The following is a 20,325-nucleotide window of genomic DNA, read 5'->3' on the forward strand; positions in this document are numbered from 1 at the left end:
ACGTGTGTTTCAATGTGTTTTATTATACTGAGAAAGATTAAAGAAAGGCCAAACTGATGATATCTTCGGATCTACTGATCCAAATGTCCTGAAATTTCACCCCGAGGTGTGTTACAATCTATTCTATTACATTAAATAGGATAAATATTTGAATAAAATTGAATTTCTAATGTAAAAATTGTAAATTCAGTATTTCTAATGTGAAAATTGTAAATTCAGTATTTAATCCACAATTCAGTACTTACAACCATTTTCCAAGAAAGAAACCCAGCCCCATCCTTGTCCAAAACAGGCCTTTTAGAGAGTAATAGATTATAAAACCAAGACCTCTTGAACCAATATTCTTAGATTTGTAAACGTGCCGAGGGGCAGGTCTCGCGAAACCTGATCAGTTGAATAACACATATAATGAGAACGTTCTGCGTTCGTTACCAAATGATACTGGTAAAAAATTATTGCATTAAAATGTAAGGTCTCCCTCGCAAGAAGCTTCAGAATGTCATCGAAAAAGTAGAGTACCGCTGAGAGGAAGCTTTTTTCTTCTTGGACCTGCTTGACAACTAAGTATAATTTAAAACTATATCTCAAGTAAATCCTGTTTTTTTTTACCAACAGTAACTGATATTGTGATACTTTTCCCCCACCCTTTCAGTTAGTTTCTTAACATAGTAACGTTTACTTGGTAGAAACACAAGGGCTTTTCTGAACTTTCCCATTTAGATGTGTTGTAAGCTTTATGGCCTGTAATTTGGTTTAGTTACAGGATTTTTAGTGCCATGCGTAAGCGATATGTTTAATCTTGGAAAGGGCCTGAAAGTACTAAATTTATCATTTTGACAAAACTAATTAATTTGAAAGTTTTTAACCATTTTTAGATATAATAGATAGTAGCACATCTCTCATTAAAGTTTCATTACATTTGGACCATTAGACCTAAATATATTGTGGATTGAATACTGAATTTACAATTTTGGCATTGGATATTATTTATCAACAAGAGGAAAAAAATGATACTTGAACTTCATATCACATTATTTGTGTTTTTGCTTTTGCGCTTCGAGTTGCAAAACTATTGGCCCGGCCCTTGCTGGCTGGCTGGCTGGGTGCCTTTCCGCCCTTTTTCGCGCGCGGAATTAGATTTAAATTTATTAATAGCATTTAGAACCATACTTATGTGGCTTTGCAACGTCAACGTATTTTATTTATTTAAGAAACTATTAAGATTAGTCATGGTAAGTAATTGACTACACTTATTATAAGTTAAAACAACAGATAATTAAATAAATTATTAAGAACGCTTACAGGCAAATTTAAACTTCAAATATTAATTTTGGTTTGTCAAAAATTGTATGTGAAAAGAACCTTACAAACTACCTGGTCCAATTTATTATTAAGGGTTATTTGAGTAATCAGACGTTAATAGAACGATTTTGTTGCGAATACTAATGCTAATAATTTAATCTACAAATTATCATGTTTGTTTATAAAAAATTGTAACTGAAAATAACCGTTGAAACTGCTTTGTCGAAACTATCATTGAGTTTATCAAACCGCACTAGAAAGATTTTATTGTGAATACTAATTCAAAAATAGTTTGTATAGTATAAAACAACTGTAATTGTTTTTCTTAAAGAATTTATTTTAAGGTCAATGATTATATTAGACCAAAGTCATACTAAATTGATTTTGTTCATAATCGAAAGGATATTTGATAAGGAAAAAGAGAATATCGCCAAAAATATTTGCCGGAATCACACCAGTTCTAGCCAAAAGAGGGCGCGCAAAGCATAATATGGCCGGGGCCATCTTGTTTCGTTTGAATTCTGCGCCTTTCCAAATAGTTTTTATATATATATGGCTTTACTACCACCATAGTTTACCTTGCCCTTCTCTCTTTGGGGAAAAAAATGGAAAACTGGTCCCTGGAAATTCCCAAAAATCTTTTGTTAATTTAAATAGAAATTTAAATTACGAAAATAGAGCCTTTTCCCGAATTTTTCAGTTGGCATGCACATGAAAAAAAATTAGGCTCAAATAAGGAGAAAAACCTCTCAATCCGCTTTCCCCTCCCGTACCTTCCAATACCTCTTCAGTGTAATTTCAATATAAAAGTTCAGTAAAGAAGAACTTGTTCAAGCCTTAAGATGTGAGGTAAGCGGAAGATTATATTGAACCAGGAGGGTCTGGTGTATATACTTAGTTTTCAGACTAGGAGGATTCATACCTTTTACACATGGAGGCCAGGCTTCAGCAGTTACACGAGGAGGCCTGAATACCTGGTGGAGTCAAAAGCCAGGTCTGCTCGTGTAAATGGTATGAATCCTCCTAGTCTGAAAATTATAAAAAGAATTTATATATTCCTTTACTGGAATGGTGAGAAGCGTATGAAAAAATTATAGTTTGGGTCACTATCTATATTATTAGTGGTTACTTCTATGGAATATTATACTTTTGCTAATACTTAAGGGAAATTTAAACTCATTTTGAAAACATTTTGGCTCTCAGTCACTCACATAGTCAACGCTTAATATGATAAAAGTTTACCTGATATATTATGTTGTCTCCTACATCGTCTTGAAATTGCTCGCGTTCTTTAGTTAAAGTTAAAATTAAGCATGACAAATCTGTCCCATTAATTTTAACTTTCCTTCGACTTTCACCATTACACAATAGTACTTCAATGTTGTTTTTTGAAGCTGACATCTTCGGTACGCGCTTGAATAACTTAATGGTTAATTTCAAAATAAAATGATTTGTTTCCCGCCAAATCGAGAAGCTGCGAAATTTAGAAATCACGTACCGCACAACCGAAGAGTAATAAAAAACTAACGAATTTTGGCGCGAAATTTTATAAAGACCTCGCTCAGAAGGGCAAAGAGGATGATTCACCTTATTTTCTATGGCTTAGTTACCCTGGTTATTTTCCACGCTCGATGGCGTCTTGGTAGTTTTAGAGATTTTCCATCTTTCTTAAAAAGCCACACCTTAAAGGGATAGAATCGGATTTATCTGAGTTGGTCAAACTAACATTGGTTTTCTATAAATTAACCACCCCTAAAAACATGGGGGTCAGTAGAAATCGCGAGAAAAATTTATTATTTAAAATAAACGTGAATAAAAATTTAAATTTTGAACGCCAGATTTAAAACCGGTCGCCATTTTCAACCCATTACCTACGTAGGTAAAGTTCGGCCTCTGATTGGTTGCTAGTAGTTGGAATGAAAACTGTCGTTTTAGGAGTAAAAAGTAGTAGGAACGAGAATTAGCCTTTTCACACTTATGGTCGCGCTTGAGCAGTTGTAATGTTTGGCGCCTTGAGTTTTACGCTTCTATGGAGTTAACGTGTAAAATGAAGTACGATTTAACGAGTTTTAGAATATTTTGTGATTTATTATTAAAATAAAATGCCAAATACTTAAACCGAGAGAGTAAAATTAAAACCACGTTAAGAAATAAACAGTGTTTAAGTTCTAACGGAAACGGTGCAATGATAATAATTGGTTTAAACTCACTAAGCCTCGGCGAACGTATGGGAACGCCGAAGCGGCCGATGCCGTTCCGAAAGTCGGCAGCGTTACCCCGCGTAGTGACGGAACTCCCGTCAATTTGTATCATACTGCGCTCACATAATGAATCCCCCTACCAGTAGGAAAAACACTACGGAGCCTAAGAGACTTATGGTAGAGACTATTGGTAGAGACGAACTAGTAACGTTTTTCGGTGGTTCGACTCTGTATCACCAGGTGTCCTCATGATCGCAAAACAATAGCATTTTGGATCTTTTAATCGTAATTTAAAAATCATTAATTAAACTAAAATATAAAAACATATATATTTTCAGAATCCTTATTTGTCTATCTATCGAAATAAATTAACCTTATAGGGATTTATTGCAATGAAATTAAATGAAAGTATCCCTTTAAGAGCGAGGGGCTAACGAGAGCTTTTCAATAGAGATAGAAAGAAACTGATGTTATCGTAAACACCGGGAGCAAGGGACTTTACCTTGTGAGCCCTTGCTACCCTTTTGTAACCTACCCCAACCGGCTAGATTTTATTTAGTCAAAACTGAGTAAATACTTCGTAGCTAAGGTATTAGTTAGCCTATTGGCATAAAAATATCGACCGCTATACCGGGCGCTATTTCCCTCCTCTTTGCTCTTTCCATTTTAAGATATTTGGTTGTTCATTTCCTGCCAGAACCTTTTGAACTTGTTTAAGTATAAACATGTATTAGCACGCGAACATTTGACGTCAAAATGAGTGAAATAGGACATATTAAAGTGTATTCTTGTAAAAAATGCAATTTTGTCGCGAAAACAATTACTTTACTGTTAAGTCACATTCATCATAATCATGAAAATGAACCTGGATTTTCAATGATATGTGATATTGACGGATGTGGTCAAACGTATAAGAAAACCAGAACATATCGCCGTCATGTATTAAATAGACACCCTAGTTTCCATATCAATGAAAATGCCGAATACGCCTCGGAAGATGCACCAAGAAACGTTGACATTGAAATGCCCGACATAGTGTCAAATGAAACCGAACCAGAGGCAACCAGGACAAATCGAGAAAAGCCTATTTTCGATTTAAAGAAGTCCATCTTGAAATATTGCGAGCTAAATAAACTCGTTCACTCCGTTATTAGTGACTTGACCAATGACTTGTTAGAAATGTGCAAAGATTTGACTTTACATCAATCCGAGACAGTAATTAAACGATGTAAAGAAAAAGGAATATAGATATCGAAATCAGATATTTTGCCAGATTTAGATCGAAAGGAGATAGTGTTTGACTCTCTAAGTTTTGTTTTTAAAATCAAAAGTGTCTGTCGAAAGGTGCTGGGCATGATAGAACCGATACAAATAATGTTTATTGAAAGTGAAAATTCTCCGGAAAAGAGGTATTTCCAATACGTTCCCATTTTGAAAGTATTAGAGAAATTTTACGAAGACATAACCGAATTTGATTTCCACGAACAAGCGAATAATAGTACTGGAGTTCAAAAACTTCTTAAATGGTTCCATGTGCGCAAACCTTGATAAATCTGATCAAGGAAACGTGCCAATACCACAAATATCAGCTCCTCTAACTATTCATCTTCAGATATTTTTTGATGAATTTGAAGTCGTGAACCCTTTGGGGTCTAAACGAGGAAAACACAAAACTATGGGTTGTTATTTTTCAATTTTGAACCGTCGAAATAAATACAGGTCTAAATTACAAGATATCAATTTAGTAATTCTAGCCAAAAGCTACTCGGCCTCTGTTTGACGCAAAGTTCCCTGATTTCCCTGAATTTTACTAAAAATTCTAAATTTCCCTGAGGTTTTCGTCAACTATTTATTTCCCTGATTTTTCCAGGTTTGTATGAACCCTGATAGCTCACAGCAAGACAAGGTTGAAAAGGGGGCGGAAATAAGTAAAATACTTTGAACCTCCTGGAAATTCGCGAGAGCGGAAATAAGCAGAACACTTGAAATCCATCCAGGGACACTATTCTCTAAAAATTTCAATGATTAAATACCCAAATCCAAATGTAAACATTAGGGTTGGTTCCATAAGGAGAGAGAGCTTAAAACCTTATTCTCTAACCCAAATCCAAATCGACATTTGAATCTCCCGCCAAACATTTCACCATCTCAAATTATTCTCTTATTTCTTTAACCCAAATCGACATTTGAATCTCCAGCGAAACACTTACCGAAATGTACGTCACTTCCTCTTTCATTGCATAATTTTTTTTCAGCATAAATTACAATAAGGCAATGAATTAATTACCTACGATAAATTAATTTATTACTTTAAAATTAGAATTTTATTCATTATAAAACTAAGCTTTTCCTGAAGGTTTTGAACCGTTCAATTGAAATTATTTAAACTATTAGTGATGATCAATTGGCCAATATCGTAAATTAACCGATGTCAATACCAATTTATTTAAAATCAATGAAACGAGAATATCAATATCAAACAATTATCCACTGGAAAAGATTTCAAGCTATTCTTTAATTTAAATTTCTCAGGTTAAGTTTCAAAAGAAGATGAATTTTATTATTTTCTGACATCAAAATTGGCAGCTTCTTTGCATAATTCCCGAAGTTTTTCTATTCTAAAATAGAAACGTTAACGTTTTGTTATATTGAAGGAGAAATATAAATAAAATTTTCGTTTCTTTTGATTTAGTTTCTATAAAGGAACTTTAATCAAAAGGCCATTTGTATGGGTACACTTACTTTACCGATAATGGATTTTACTAATCTAGACAATTACTACGTCTTTTAATTAATATTTTATAAATACTACCTGAATATTTTCTTAAATATGAAAGACTATATTTTTATTTCAGATTAATGAGTTAAAAAAATTGGTATCAGTGTTTCAGTTAAGCTTTGATATTGACATCGGTTAATTTACGATATCGGCTAACGATCCTAGTCTGTTTATAACAATAAATCGGAACTTCAGTGTCACTAGACAGTACATAACTTCAAAAATTCCTCACTTGACGCAATCTTCTAAGGAGCTATTAGTAAAATAATATATTACGAACAAAAATGGTCTCACTTAGATCACAAAAATTATACTTAGCTTGAAAAATTAATATTTAAATTAAAGTAGAAAATTCAGTGTAGCAAAGGCTTAGAGCATTGACGAGATTCCCGATGGTACATAAGACTCCCGGTCTCCACTCTCCCGTCAAAACTCAAACCCGAAAGCTCGCGCAGCTAAAATTCCTCTTAAATAGTAGACAAGACTCCCGTCTCCCTGGAAGCTGACGCGCCCCTAATTCTTCACAGCTGCAATCTACCCTTAGTATATGGTCTCATTTAGATCACAAAAATTATACTTAGCTTGAAAAATTAATATTTAAATCAAAGTAGAAAATTCAGTTAAGCAAAGGCTTAGAGCGTTGCCGTAATGCCGTCCGCACGCAGCCGACGCGCCGCGGCAATCATCCCTTAGTTTATTCTCAGTATCATCTTAAACAGCCAACCCTATTTCCTGCCAATATTTTAGAGAAGCAGCGCAATTGGCGGCTTTCCCGCCCAATATGGCATCCCTGCAAGCAAGCAGCAGACCGATGGCATCCCTGCAGGCTGCAGAAGGACCCCCCCCCCCCCCCCGCAGCCGCACTGCAGAACGACGCGCTCGAGGGAACGAGAAAATAACGTCGTCGTCCGAGGGATCAGCCACTGGCGTATTCTCCCGGTATTACCTCTTTGGAGGTTTTAATGCCGTAAATTCGGGCGATATGCCTACAATCCGTTCTAATATTGAAATAAAAACTATAAAAAGTAATCCCGAGTGTATTTCCGCGTTATACGGCGTAATACGCTTCCCATCTTACACCCTCAGAAAGACTTTATTATAGAGAGGCTTCTCCCTCGTCAAATTTTCCGTATAGAGTAATATTTCGCAAACGCCATCTAGATGTCGTGTGCAAAATAAAAACCAAAATGTTCTGATTCTTTGATAAAAAGGTGTAACACGATTCAAAATTAACCTATATGTGCAAGTTTCAGCCTTTGCTTTTATACACTCGTTATTTATATTATTTATAATATTTTTGGAATTTACTAACCTTGCAAGAATGTTTTGTCGATGACTTTGGAAAGTTCTTAAAACTTGCTAAAAATTTAGTAATATCAATAAATAAACATGGGTCTATCAAGTAAAATAACAGGTAAGAGTAAATTCATTACCTGTTTTCCTGGTTAAAATAGCGAACCGAAAAGTTATTTTCCCGAATCGTGGACAAGAGTTTGGTCCCTCAGGGGCGCACAGTTTCCCGCGAAAAAGTGAGAAAACTTGCCCTTACTTTCCTTTCTTAGAAATTCACTCTTTTTCCACTGCAATTCTTTCTTATCCGAGTCATCTTTAAGAATTGTTGAAAACCGGTCTAACACTCGCGTCCCAGACCCGTGCCCAATAGGCCATATCATAAAATATTTGGTCTTGAGCAACTTGTTGAGATGTTCCCGGAAATACGTCAAATAAAGCTACGCAGAAAAGCATCACATCCTTTGCAGGGGCCATAGTCCGTGCTAAGCCTTGTCGCTTGTCAGTTCTACTTCTAGTCTACCAGGGATTTTAGTCAACCTCCTAACCTAAACTGTGATATTTTTGATGGTGAAATTTAATTAAATGGATTTTGCAACTCCAAAGATTTGATTTACGTTTAAAATGCAAGTAGTAGAAGAAGAAAGTTTCAAAAAGTAAGTTATTCACTAATCACTATCACACCAACAAGTGAATATATCCTACATTGTGGGTTGCATTTCCAGGTCTTCTTTGAAGAATTTAAAGAAGAAAGCAATAAATAGAAAATTTTCTTTGCCTAAGGGAAACTGGACAAAACAGCTGAAAGTTATGCCATCAAACTTTGATGAAGCTTGCATTTCAAAGCTTCATCACGATGCTTTAGCAAAAAAACACTTAATTCTCGGTTATCGAATGTTTAAGGCGAGTAAAGTTACGGAAGTTTTTTTAAGTCCAGGATCTCAAAAAGAGGCAGATTCAAATGTGTTTATAAAAAGTAAAGTTGAAGCCTCTTTTTCTATATCAACGAAGTACGATGTTGCTATTAAGCTGAACAGCGCTACAGGACAAGTTGATTTAGCATGGTGTGCTTGTAAAGCTGGATGCGGGGGTGTTTGTAAACATGTGGGTTCAGTTTTGTGGTACATTTTGGACTGTGTTAGATTGGGCAAAACCTTTGTTCCCGACGATTTGTTGTGTACAGAAAAGGCTCGATCCTGGAATATTCCCACGGAAAATAAGAAACTTTCCAAACGATCTTTTGCGTAGTTAGAATTTGTCAAGCACACCCCTGCTAAATCAAGTGAAGTCCTTAAAGAAAGGCAAAGAAACCAGCAAAATTATCATGCTTTAGATGTCTATATGACTAATGAAGACGGAGGTTTGCGTAATAGAATAGAGTCAGTAACGGAAAGACTAAGAGTTGGAAAGCGACGACAGTTTTTTTGTCTAATCCAAGAGGAGAATAATTTTGCACCAGTAGTTGGAAAAATACCTTGTATTGAGCCAGAAGTTTGTAAACCAAAAAGCATACCCATTGACACTCGAATTGCGCTCCCCGTCGATTTGCTTGAAATAGTGGATGATATAAAGGCTATTTGGCAGCAAGCATTTTTGAAAACTCAAGATACGTTGAAATTGACATTGGATGCTGCAATAAATCTGGAGCTAGAAACCAGAGAGCAATCAAATTGTCTTCTCTGGAAAAATGAGCGAAAATGCAGGATCACTGCTTCAAAGTTTGGTTTATTATGCAAACGCAAGAAAGGTGTTAATGAAACTTTTCTTAAATTGATTTTTAATGGGGCGGATTTATCTAAAAATAAGTATGTTCAACAAGGATTGATAAATGAAGATCTTGCTACAAAGAAGTATGAAGTATTGCGACAAGGAAAGTTGGCTTGTGCGTAAACCCTGCTATTCCAATGTTAGGCTCATCACCTGATAGGCTGGTGTTTGAGGAAACTAGCGGCTTTGGCCTTTTGGAAATTAAAACATTGTCAAAGTGCATGGAAAAAGCTTTAAGCATTGATGCAGCTTTGGCAAATAAGGAAGCAACTTGCAAATTTCTAAAAAAAAGACGAAAATGGAGAAGTGTTCCTGGATTCAAACCATAATTATTATCAAATACAAGGTCAGCTTGGTATTACGGGTCTTCAATGGTGTGATCTACTTGTGGATTGTGGTGATGAACACCCATTATGTCTTCGAATTAAATTTGACAAGGGCTTCTTTTACGATAAAATAGTTACAAAGCTGTTAAAATTTTATGTTGAGCATGGAATTCAGTTCCTAGAAAAGCATGTGTGATATAGATTCCTCAAAAGCCTAGTAACTGTACCTGAAAAAATAACTCAGAGTTACAGAAATCAAAATCGGAAATAGTTTTGAAATCCATTTTTAATAAAAAGAATGAAAATGCCAAAAATTTCATTAGTTTTATTAAACTTTTTTGTTTCTATCTAACAATGGCTCATTACAAAAAATAACTAAATGTGTACATATTTTCCATATTTTGTTTAACTGATTATGCATGGTATTTGGGAAAATTGTACTCAGTATTTTATATTCTTTCACCGCCCTGATAACTCTCTCAACATGAATGCGTAAACTATAGTCTGTCAAACAAAAGAAGAGCCCTGAGAAATTTGTCCAAATTGGTGTCGCCACCATCGACCCCATAGTAATTCATCAACTTGGTTTTGTTTTGTCAATAGTCGTCTGTAATATAGTCTGCTATAAACAGATAGGCTTAATCGCAATAGAACCAATACATTTTGCAATATATATTTAATATGTTTATGTTTCATGGTTTTTTACGATCATCGAGTATTATAGAATATAAAACAAAATTAACGACAAGACACCAGTTTTATCTTTGTTGAACTAGCATTGCAACATATTTTAATGACATAAGTTAAAGTACTTGTCCATAAGTAGTTCAGCATCAAAGCGTCTTCAGTCCACGTCTTCATCAGAGTTTTCGCTGTCTTCTTGCATATTAATTTTAAGAGGTTCAATTGTGGTTTCGATGATGGAATCTTTTTCCCAATAATCATGCATTATATTCTCGACGTGAACTTTATGAAATAATAAAACGTCACAAAACCAGAACCCTGAAGTACGAAATTGACGAGGTTGCTAAAAGTAGAGGTCACACGGTAGTGAGGATTCCACCGTACCATTGCCAGTTTAACCCGATTGAACTAATATGAGCACAAGTGAAGAACGACGCTGCGAAGCAGAATTCTGGTTTCAAACTCTCGACGGTCAAAGATGCAACATTGAGGGTCATTGAACGTGTGACACCAGAAAATTGGTGAAAGGCAATAAAGCACGTCGAGAATATAATGCATTGGGGAAAAGATCCCATCATCGAAACCACAATTGAACCTCTTAAAATTAATATGCAAGAAGACAGTGAAGACTCTGATGAAGACGTGGACTGAAGACGCTTTGATGCTGAACTACTTATGGACAAGTACTTTAACTTATGTCATTAAAATATGTTGCAATGCTAGTTCAACAAAGATAAAACTGGTGTCTTGTCGTTAATTTTGTTTCATATTCTATAATACTCGATGATCGTAAAAAACCATGAAACATAAACATATTAAATATATATTGCAAAATGTATTGGTTCTATTGCGATTAAGCCTATCTGTTTATAACAGACTATATTACAGACGACTATTGACAAAACAAAACAAGTTGATAAATTACTATGGGGTCGATGGTGGCGACACCAATTTGGACAAATTTCTCAGGGCTCTTCTTTCGTTTGACAGACTATAGCTATCTCTCGCGTATACGCTTCTTCCTCGTGTGACAACTGAGCTTTATTGTTTAAAAAAGGGGGAATATTTAGCTCTACTCCTTTCTCTCTTAGAATATCTGCAATCACGAAACCTCTATCGGCCATCACACAATCACCAGGTTCCAGAAGCTTCAATAAACCCGAGTCTTTGGTTAGTTCCACATCAGACATTCGACCAGGTACTAAATCTGATACGAAACTAATAAACCCATTTGGGGTTATGCCAATAAGTCCCTTGGCAGTATTGTGAGTTTTATAAGAAGACCAAGTATCACTCTGGATTCTAAAATCGTTAGGTTTTTGTATAAATAATTCGGTGGCATCAATGATTACCCTCGTTTTAGCAAATTTTGATTTGAACTCTTCTGGCATGAAACTATCCACAGCTTGTCGTTATGGCCAAATTTTAAACATAGTTAGACGTTTCTCCAACAAATCCATAAAAGTATTACATATATTTGAGACTGTACTTTGCGCAATATTGAAGCGATAAGCCAAATCCTGCTCGAGGAGTCCAACTCTAAGCCTGCATAATACTAAAAATAATTGATCCCTAAAAGATAATTCCATTGGGCGCCCAACAGTTTGACCCCCCGTCCTTTCAAATTTTCTTTTGTAACCTTTGCCTCCATTGTACAATTTTAAATCCTTTAAATCTGGCTCAATCACACAATATATATCGTCAAAAACTTATAAATTCTCGCAACCTGTGTAAAATTTTAGCATTGAAGGAGAACAGGCAATTTGTTTTAAGCAAAACCTAGGTTTTTCTGTATTTTTCTGCTATAAAATCTTAATTTTATTTTTATATTGAAAATTTAGAGCTCTTACTTCAGAAATAACTTTTGCAGACTCCGCTAACCCTTTCTCAAGCTCCTTAATTTTAAGCACTGCTTTCTTGAAGTTCATATTTTCTTCAACTAGAGTTTTGTTCAATGATTTAAGTTCTGTAATTTCTTTTTGTAGGTCTTCAATATTAGCCTCATTAATCTGGGTCTGAAGTTGTTAAACGGTGTGAGCTAAGGAGTTAAGATCTTGACCAAGGGAATAGTTAGATCTAAAAACGAAAATACATAAACGAACATTATTATTCATTCCAAAAAACACACATAAAGGGCAGTTTGTAGTAGTAGGGAATAAACTGATTTGGGGTTTGGTAAGACGAAAACCGCCGGCGCCTAAGAGAGTCCACGAAATCGGATAGAAAGAGCATCAGATGTTAGCAATTCCCCAATGAGGATTTGTTCCAACAACGAACCAGTTAGTCGAAGAAACATCAAAGGTGTATCTCCTTCAGACCGTAACTCTTCCCTCGTAGGAATACGGAGCTTATTTTACAGGGGAAAATCTTATTACCATTTGATTCAACGGTATGGAAGTTCACTACTTGAAGTGACAAGGACCATACATCATTTTATACCACGAATATATCTAACAATGATAAAATGCAAGGAGCTCACTTTGGCATTTTAATATTAAATTTTTAATCGTGAAATGATAAGATTATTCGATAAGATAATAGTTTTCAGTCGTAAATAGTTAATGTGCTGGAGCACCTTCAGGAAGTATCTTAGCATGAACTAATTTTGGTTATGCGATGAGATTGTTTCAATCCCTAGATGCGTTGTTTACGCTTAATTCTTGAACGTGGAAATGTACTTCCTGCAACTAAAATTTTAAAAACGTTACTCAAAAATGAATAAACAAAATCCTGTTAGCCCATCATGCTAACATTTTGTATTTTAACCTTACAACAACCAAATTAATTTTAGATGAGAATGCTTAATATTTAAAAATACGTTTATTAAGGTAACTAATCGTATTTTGTAAGCTAAACGCTATGAAAGCGTTACTAACAGACAGAAGTACAAGCTGGGTGTCTTTTTTTATTTTAAAACCAGGTTTCATATTCACCCTTTCTTAACTACATGATTTTCGCTCCGGCGGCAAGACTTTTCGAAGGGTGAGGTGATGTAGGACGGAAGTTCGCCCTTCGAAAGCTTGTATCCCCACAGCTTTGTTAAAATTTTTCTCTTACACAGAATTATACCGCTATAGATTCTGTCTGTTATGGGCTTCTGATCTCGCTGAATTTTCTTCCGATGTATAACTGATTGAATCGTGTATACCGGGTCGTTAACGAAGAGGCGTCCCCGGTGGCTCAAACCAAAACTACACCACTGAAACACTTTTATCTAACTAGATGGCTACACCCTTTTTCGCCAGATCACTCATGCCCGAGATTCCATTATAGGGAACCAGGCAAGGGGTAAAGGTATACAACGGAATATATTTTCGTATCTACGCTAGGGTTACAATTTTTGTGCAATAATATTTCAAGATCATGCCATATTATAATCAACAACTTGAAGGTATAAGACCTCAGTTTTTACTCCGTGTGGTTATGTATACACGTTAATCTAACCAGTAATACACGTTCTACAAAACACGATACGGAACATTAATGTAATTTTTACAAACTAAACACGTTTGGAAATACCGTGTTTTAAGATGATTTGCGCACTGTGTGAAAGACATTAATAAGCACGCTTATTCAACATTATATTAAATCTTTGTGTCAACGTGATTTTGCTACCTGTATAGAAACACCTATAGAATCTTGTCTGTCACTAGAAACACTAATTTGAAAAATATATTTTTAAAATAAAACGTGGCTTTTCACTCAAAGTTTACAGAGCTTGTTTTTGTAATATTCAGTGCATTCTGTAGGTCCGCAGTTCAAGACCTCTGAGTCTTTGTTAAATAACTGGCCAACTTTACCAAAAGGGAAATCGTCATTTAGATGTCCTAAATTACCAGAAACCTTTACCATATCTTTTACATCGCTATAAACTGGTAAATCTCCTGCATCACTTGAAACTTGTTTAAAATCCCATACTTCACTAGAAACATGTGAAAAATTTTATACGTCACTACGAACACTAATTTGAAAAACAAAATATTTTAAATTCTAACACTCGTTTTTCATTCAAAATTGATAGTGTTGTCCATTTCTCGCGTGAGGTACGGTTCCAGATGGGTGTTTTTGTAATATTTAGTGCAAGCTGTAGGTTCGCAGTTCAAGATCTCTGAGTCTTTGTTCCATGTTTCTATTTTTGAAAGCGTGTCGTAAGTGGCCAAGCATTAAGAAAAAGGACATCATCAATGTAAAGATGTACACGAGAAATATTGCGCCAACATCACCGAGGGATGTCTTCGAAAACTCCAACTTTAGTTTTACGTTCAGATATTTTGAACACGCGTTCCTGTTCAACAGATAATTGCTTCTGATATCATGTCCAGTTTCCCAAAAGTTCATAAGTCTGGCCCGTAGAGAAAATGATACCAAACGATATTGCTTATAAAAATGCCTATTACCTTATATTCACCGCGTCTTTCACTGTAGTCGAAGCCGCCTTGGACAATTGAAAAGCGGTTGCAACGGAAAATAAATTATCGCTAGCGTAATGTAAAGCTTTTTGAGCGCGGTAGTTTTGAAGACAATAGTACTCCAAATGTAGAATTCTGCCCATGTAGATGGCGTTCCCTTCATTGAAGACGTCGTCGTTGTCTCCCTCCTTTCTGGAGAATTGTACGTATCTTCGTGCGATTTCCCCCATAACATTAACATCCCTGCGCATTTCCTATGCCATAAACATGTATGTCAATAATACGATCGGAATAGAAACTATAGGTTCCTTATCCATTTCATCGAAACACGAAGAAAATAACTTCGGCTGTTTCGCAAACAATAAATATCGTTCAAGTCATTTGAAGGATTGCGGTGCAAGTGCATGAACAAAGTACCCCTCAGTTATTCACTTAAACTGAGAAGTTAAGTTAAATAAAAACCGAGAAAATTTAATGCTTGAAGAAATTTGTAGAGAAACTACAAAAAGTGTTTCCCGACATACTAAAAGAAATGTTCCTCTGTTAGTTTTGAACCAAACTGTAGGATTGGAATATCATTAACTATAATCGAAGACATGTTTTAACTTCATTCAATTAAATGAGCCTTAGTCTATTATAGCTTTTTCTTCGTGCGCCGTTATTTAGGACACTCTTTTGTACCTCCAAGAAATAAAGGAGGTTTATGTCATTTTCCACTACAATCCGTTTGTTGGGGTAGTTAAAAATATCGTCAAAATTGTTTATGTTACGGTCAATATCAACCGTCAATTTCGTAGACAGGTTGGCTTTGAAGATTTCCATCAATATGAAACTACCTACGAAATAGGTGGACATTAAAACTTTCTTGGCAGTCTGGTATTTGTTCTGGAAAATGGCGGAGAAACCAAAAAAATTCCGGCGTGCTCCCGTTACAATTAGATTGGCAATCGCGAAGAAATTGAACAAGACGAGAAAGAGAACGATAATCATCCACACCTAAGAAAATAAGGGTTTTGGTAGAAGTCTACCAAAGATGAATATATATACACACCTTCGGAAGAAAGACCTGAAATACTCCACTCAGTGATATATGGTATTCGGCTTCTTGGAAATATGACAATATGTTATATTCGGTAATCGAATTTATGTGTGTTAGAGTTCGATTAAATCCACTTAAATAATTCAGAGTCTCAGAGTCAGCCGTTATCCCACGCTGAAAAACATCTCCATCCTAAACGGAATTTAAATATAATTGAAATTTTTCAAGCTCAAGTGATTCCACCCGCTTTAATCCGATTCCAATCCTTACCGTGTAAAACATATTATCGGTGGGAATAAACGTTACGTTCATTCTACAATAAATATTCAACATTTTTAATAAACTAAATTGAGCTGGCTACCCATTCTAAATTTACCCATCTTTCGTAAAGCATAGGAATTCGAGAATTGGTAAATCTCCTGGATGGAATTTTGTAATGTAAAGAGTTTTTCGCACATCGTCATAATATTTCTTAAGATGACAAGAAAAATATTGTTATAGTTTTAGCGTTAGATCATAATTATCGACAAGTAAAGTAAAACACAATATATGATTTCACTTATAAAGCTAACAAGGAACGTATCTGGGAAGGTGTTGCAGATAGTGTAAGTTTGTAAGATATGTTCCATAAGCATGACAATACCTATACTTCGTAATGATATACTTATATAGAGCTAGTTCGAGAACGACAAGCGAGAATTGCATACACTCGGTTTCGCAGTCCATCTTCCTATTTAGTTTGTACTTGGCCTATGATGTTTCACAAAGTGCGCTAAAGATTATGGCAGTGTTGCGTAACATTGCCCCAAGCTGGATCAAGTAAATAATACTCACTCTATCGATGACAATTTTAATGGACATATTTGAGTCGTAGCGAAGTTCTTTCTTCGTGCTCTTTTGAAAAATGAAATTCACAACAACAGAATCTCGATATCAGCAATATGGCGACCAAACTATAAGGTACACCGATTTTCATAACTTTTGAGGAAGAGTGTGGAATACATTGTAACTGGCATTCCCGACGGTTATTTTCGAAGATGGTGGCGAAAGCTCACGCTTTACAGCAGGGGACTTTCAGTATATTTTTCTAGGGTTATAAACAACCCATGTACCAATTTTCATCTTTATGTTCAAATGTTCTAGGTCAAAACCCCAAAAGTCCTGTTCTATAGGCCTTTTAAAAATATCCAACTATTAACTTTTACATTACTTTTAAATTCTCACTAATGAACACAACGTTTCAGAATTTAAGTTTTGTTTCCTTCAAAGTAACAACCCGAAATTGGAAAAAAAATCTATGCTTTCATGAAAATCATTGCACCAAAAAAGTTACACGATAAAATTGTATCAGAAAAATGATAAATTAGCAAATTTACGCATACACATAAGGGTTAGGCTTGTGAAACAAATCGATCTCGCAAATTGATGTTAAAAAATGCTAATGATCATAATGCAAAGCTGTGTTTTAGTAACTATAGAAACGTAATAACACCGAAACCTTTGTTTTCATATACATAAATATAACTGAGCCACTCCCTTATCCACAGGACACGATGACAAAACTTAATTTGTATAAAGTATGGTTTTCACTTGACCGAGAAACACTACTTTGCAGCTGGACGTCAAACGTCAGTTTTGTTTTTTACGTTGTCGTCCAGCGTTATAGCGTTTTCACTTAGCGAAGTTCATGCAAATAATGGAACCAAGGCTTAACAGATAAACTGAACACTGCACTAATTGCGGACCATCTATTGTCTTTCTTCGTTGCAATCTTTGTTTCTAGTATCATACATATTTGTATCGTTCCTAACCTTTTCAATAAACCTTTCAGCATTTAACTTCGTCATTCTTAGGAATTTGTACTAGTTATTGACTCGATCAGGTACGAAATAAATAAAAAGATGGCGGACCGCGGCCGGCCTATTCCGAACACGCGTGGTCGAAAATGACGTCACGACTCTAGCTTATTGCTGATTGGCTCGCGCAGAGCGTTAACGTTGAACGCGGCCGAAAAAATAGAAAGCTAATATCGCCACACTCAACGTAATTTCTGTCCAGCGTAACTAGGTTTTTTTTCGGTTGTCGCTTGACGTCGGGCAAAAAGTCGTGATTTACGCCAACTGAAAACCATGCTTTAGATACAACAATAGTCATACAACCTCGTAATAATTTTTCACAAAATGATGAGAAGGTTCTTACATAGATATTTGGAAATTTATAAAAACTGTCCTTATAGTTAAATCGAGAGGTCCAACATTTACACCAAATCCCGTACGCTTCTTGCAAAATCGCGAAACTTTGGGTATCTCTTATATTCTACTTTTTCAAGTCTTTGTCTACAAAGGCAGTTTTCATTAATGTCCCTTCGGTATTAATTATGAGAACACATTGGCTCCGATTTTGCAAACTGCGAACGCAGTCCCCTGGGGATTAACAACAGACAGTCACACACACAGACAGACAAAAACGTCAAAAATAGACCCTCTACGTGATGTACGTCACTCGTTCCATGACTCGCTTCGCGGCTATGCTTCTATTGGTTCCCCCTTCTTGTGTTGGAAATTCAAAATGACTTATAAATCATTCATTCAAATTTGGATAAAAGAGATGATTAAGTTGTATTTTAAACGAATAATAGATGAAATTAAACGCTATTATCCCTTTTAATCAGCAATATTTCTTTGCAAGAACTACACTGGACCTGCTTGCGGCAAATTTTAACGATGTCGCATTTCATTCAAATTTGGATAAAAGAGATGGATTAGGTTGTATTTAAAACGAATAGTAGATGAAATTAAACGCTATTGTCCCTTTTAATCAGCAATATTTCCTTTCAAGAACTATACATTGGACATGCTTGCGGCAAATTTTAACGATGTCGCATTTGTTTGTTACATAGTAAAGCTTCGATGCGAGCTCTTTTGAAAATATTGCAAAATTTCATAATATAATATTTTGGGCAAGAGAATTTTGGTGAAGAGAACTGAAGATTAGCATTTTTTCCAAATAATTTATGTTTTATAAGCATGCCTCTAAACTGAAAAACTTGAATATCTGGTACTTCAGTCATTCCATTTTGTTCACTTAATTTTTTACGTTTTCTATTCTTTGTTGTAACGTGTAATTTCAGAATTATTCAAAATTTGAAACTATTCACAATCAATTATTAACTTATTCAAGGCAAAACCTAAAAGTCCTCGTTACACTTCAATTCTAAATTTTAAAAACTTACCCTTGACCGTCTTTGTGGAGGCGCTGACCATTCACTCTATTGTATTGAGCGTTCAGGGAACCAAAGTACAAAGTGTTGTAGGTGTTGGCCGTCCGAACCGCTAAGCTTACATTGTTATGAATTTAAAAATAAACAGTAACCGTCCCTTCCCCTCATGAAATTTCAACCATTTCGGGGAAAAGCCAGAAAGGCTATGATTTTTAAAGTCATCATTTTACAGATAAATAAGTCTTTTGTTATGTGTTTATGAAATCATCCATGCTTAGCCGCCTATATTATTAAAGCCCGTGCTTCGTCGGATTTGTTTTTTTTTTAAACTGGCAATATAAGGATGAGAAGCTATTTTTTACAAAAAATGAACCGGTACCGATACCATATCGGTATTGGTACCGATACTCGGGGTTTCCCGATAGTATCGGATCGGTTGCTTTAATATGATACTAAACCGACACTCGTTTAAAATGCCTTAGATGGCGCTACATGACTTTTTAGGTCTTTCAGTAACGTATTGATGGTGATAACATCTCAATTCTATGTTAACCGTGATGATTTCTCATTTATATAAAAAGTACCTGAATTTAGTTTATCTAATAACTTATAAGCGAAAATTGCTATAAAACTGTTGATAAAAATAAAAATTAATATTTTGAAATGACAAAAAAAACTAAAAGTTAGTTTCGCAAATATTTTTCAAGTTTCGAATTAATTTAACTTTTTGCTTTCGATAACTGAATGATAAATCACTAACAATTACTTGAATTATAAGGATAAAAGAGCCTCTTAGCATATACTAGTTAAAAAAGACAAGCCGTCATTTTATTTTGGAAATATTTTGTACTTTCGAGTTTCCAGTTTTTGTTACTTATTATATATCAAAGTATAATGTAAATATGATCCAAAGATAATAATATTTATATTAATTATATTACGATTACACTTTGATATATTTAACCATTATCACTAAACCCGCTTTGAGATGCGCTCCGTTAATCGACAAAAGGGGTCGGGGTGATGACAAGCGTTGGCCAGCCAATGATGGATGTTCCTCTTTTAATAAAGCGAAACAATTATGGCTAATTTACAGAGTTTTTAATGCGGAAAGTAATTAACGGAAAATCTTCCACAAAAATGGAAAAGAGAATTTCCCCCTTTTTGAATTTTTCTCGGGTTTTTTCTTTCATAGTTTCATAAATTTGCATTGGTGGGACGTGAATGAGGAAGAAAGCAGATTTCAGGATAAGATAAGGGTAAAAATTCGCCCAAGTCCGCCCACCCTAAGATGCTTTATCTCACAAA

At 35.2% G+C, this 20,325-nt stretch overlaps 1 protein-coding gene across 1 annotated transcript; it reads right to left on the reverse strand.

Moving 5' to 3' along the window:
- Positions 1-9,993: 9,993 nt before the first annotated feature.
- Positions 9,994-11,899, reverse strand: LOC149630030 (uncharacterized). The gene is made up of 2 exons (XM_089851346.1): positions 11,338-11,899; positions 9,994-10,169 (listed from the first exon to the last, which is right to left on the reverse strand). The coding sequence occupies exons 1-2, from the start codon at positions 11,738-11,740 to the stop codon at positions 9,994-9,996; spliced, it is 579 nt and encodes a 192-aa protein (XP_089707472.1). The 5' UTR covers positions 11,741-11,899.
- Positions 11,900-20,325: the final 8,426 nt, after the last annotated feature.

This window comes from Phalangium opilio, unplaced genomic scaffold, assembly GCF_054372755.1.
Source record: "Phalangium opilio isolate 3A_F unplaced genomic scaffold, DU_Popi_V2 ptg000104l_1, whole genome shotgun sequence".
NCBI lineage: Eukaryota > Metazoa > Arthropoda > Arachnida > Opiliones > Phalangiidae > Phalangium > Phalangium opilio.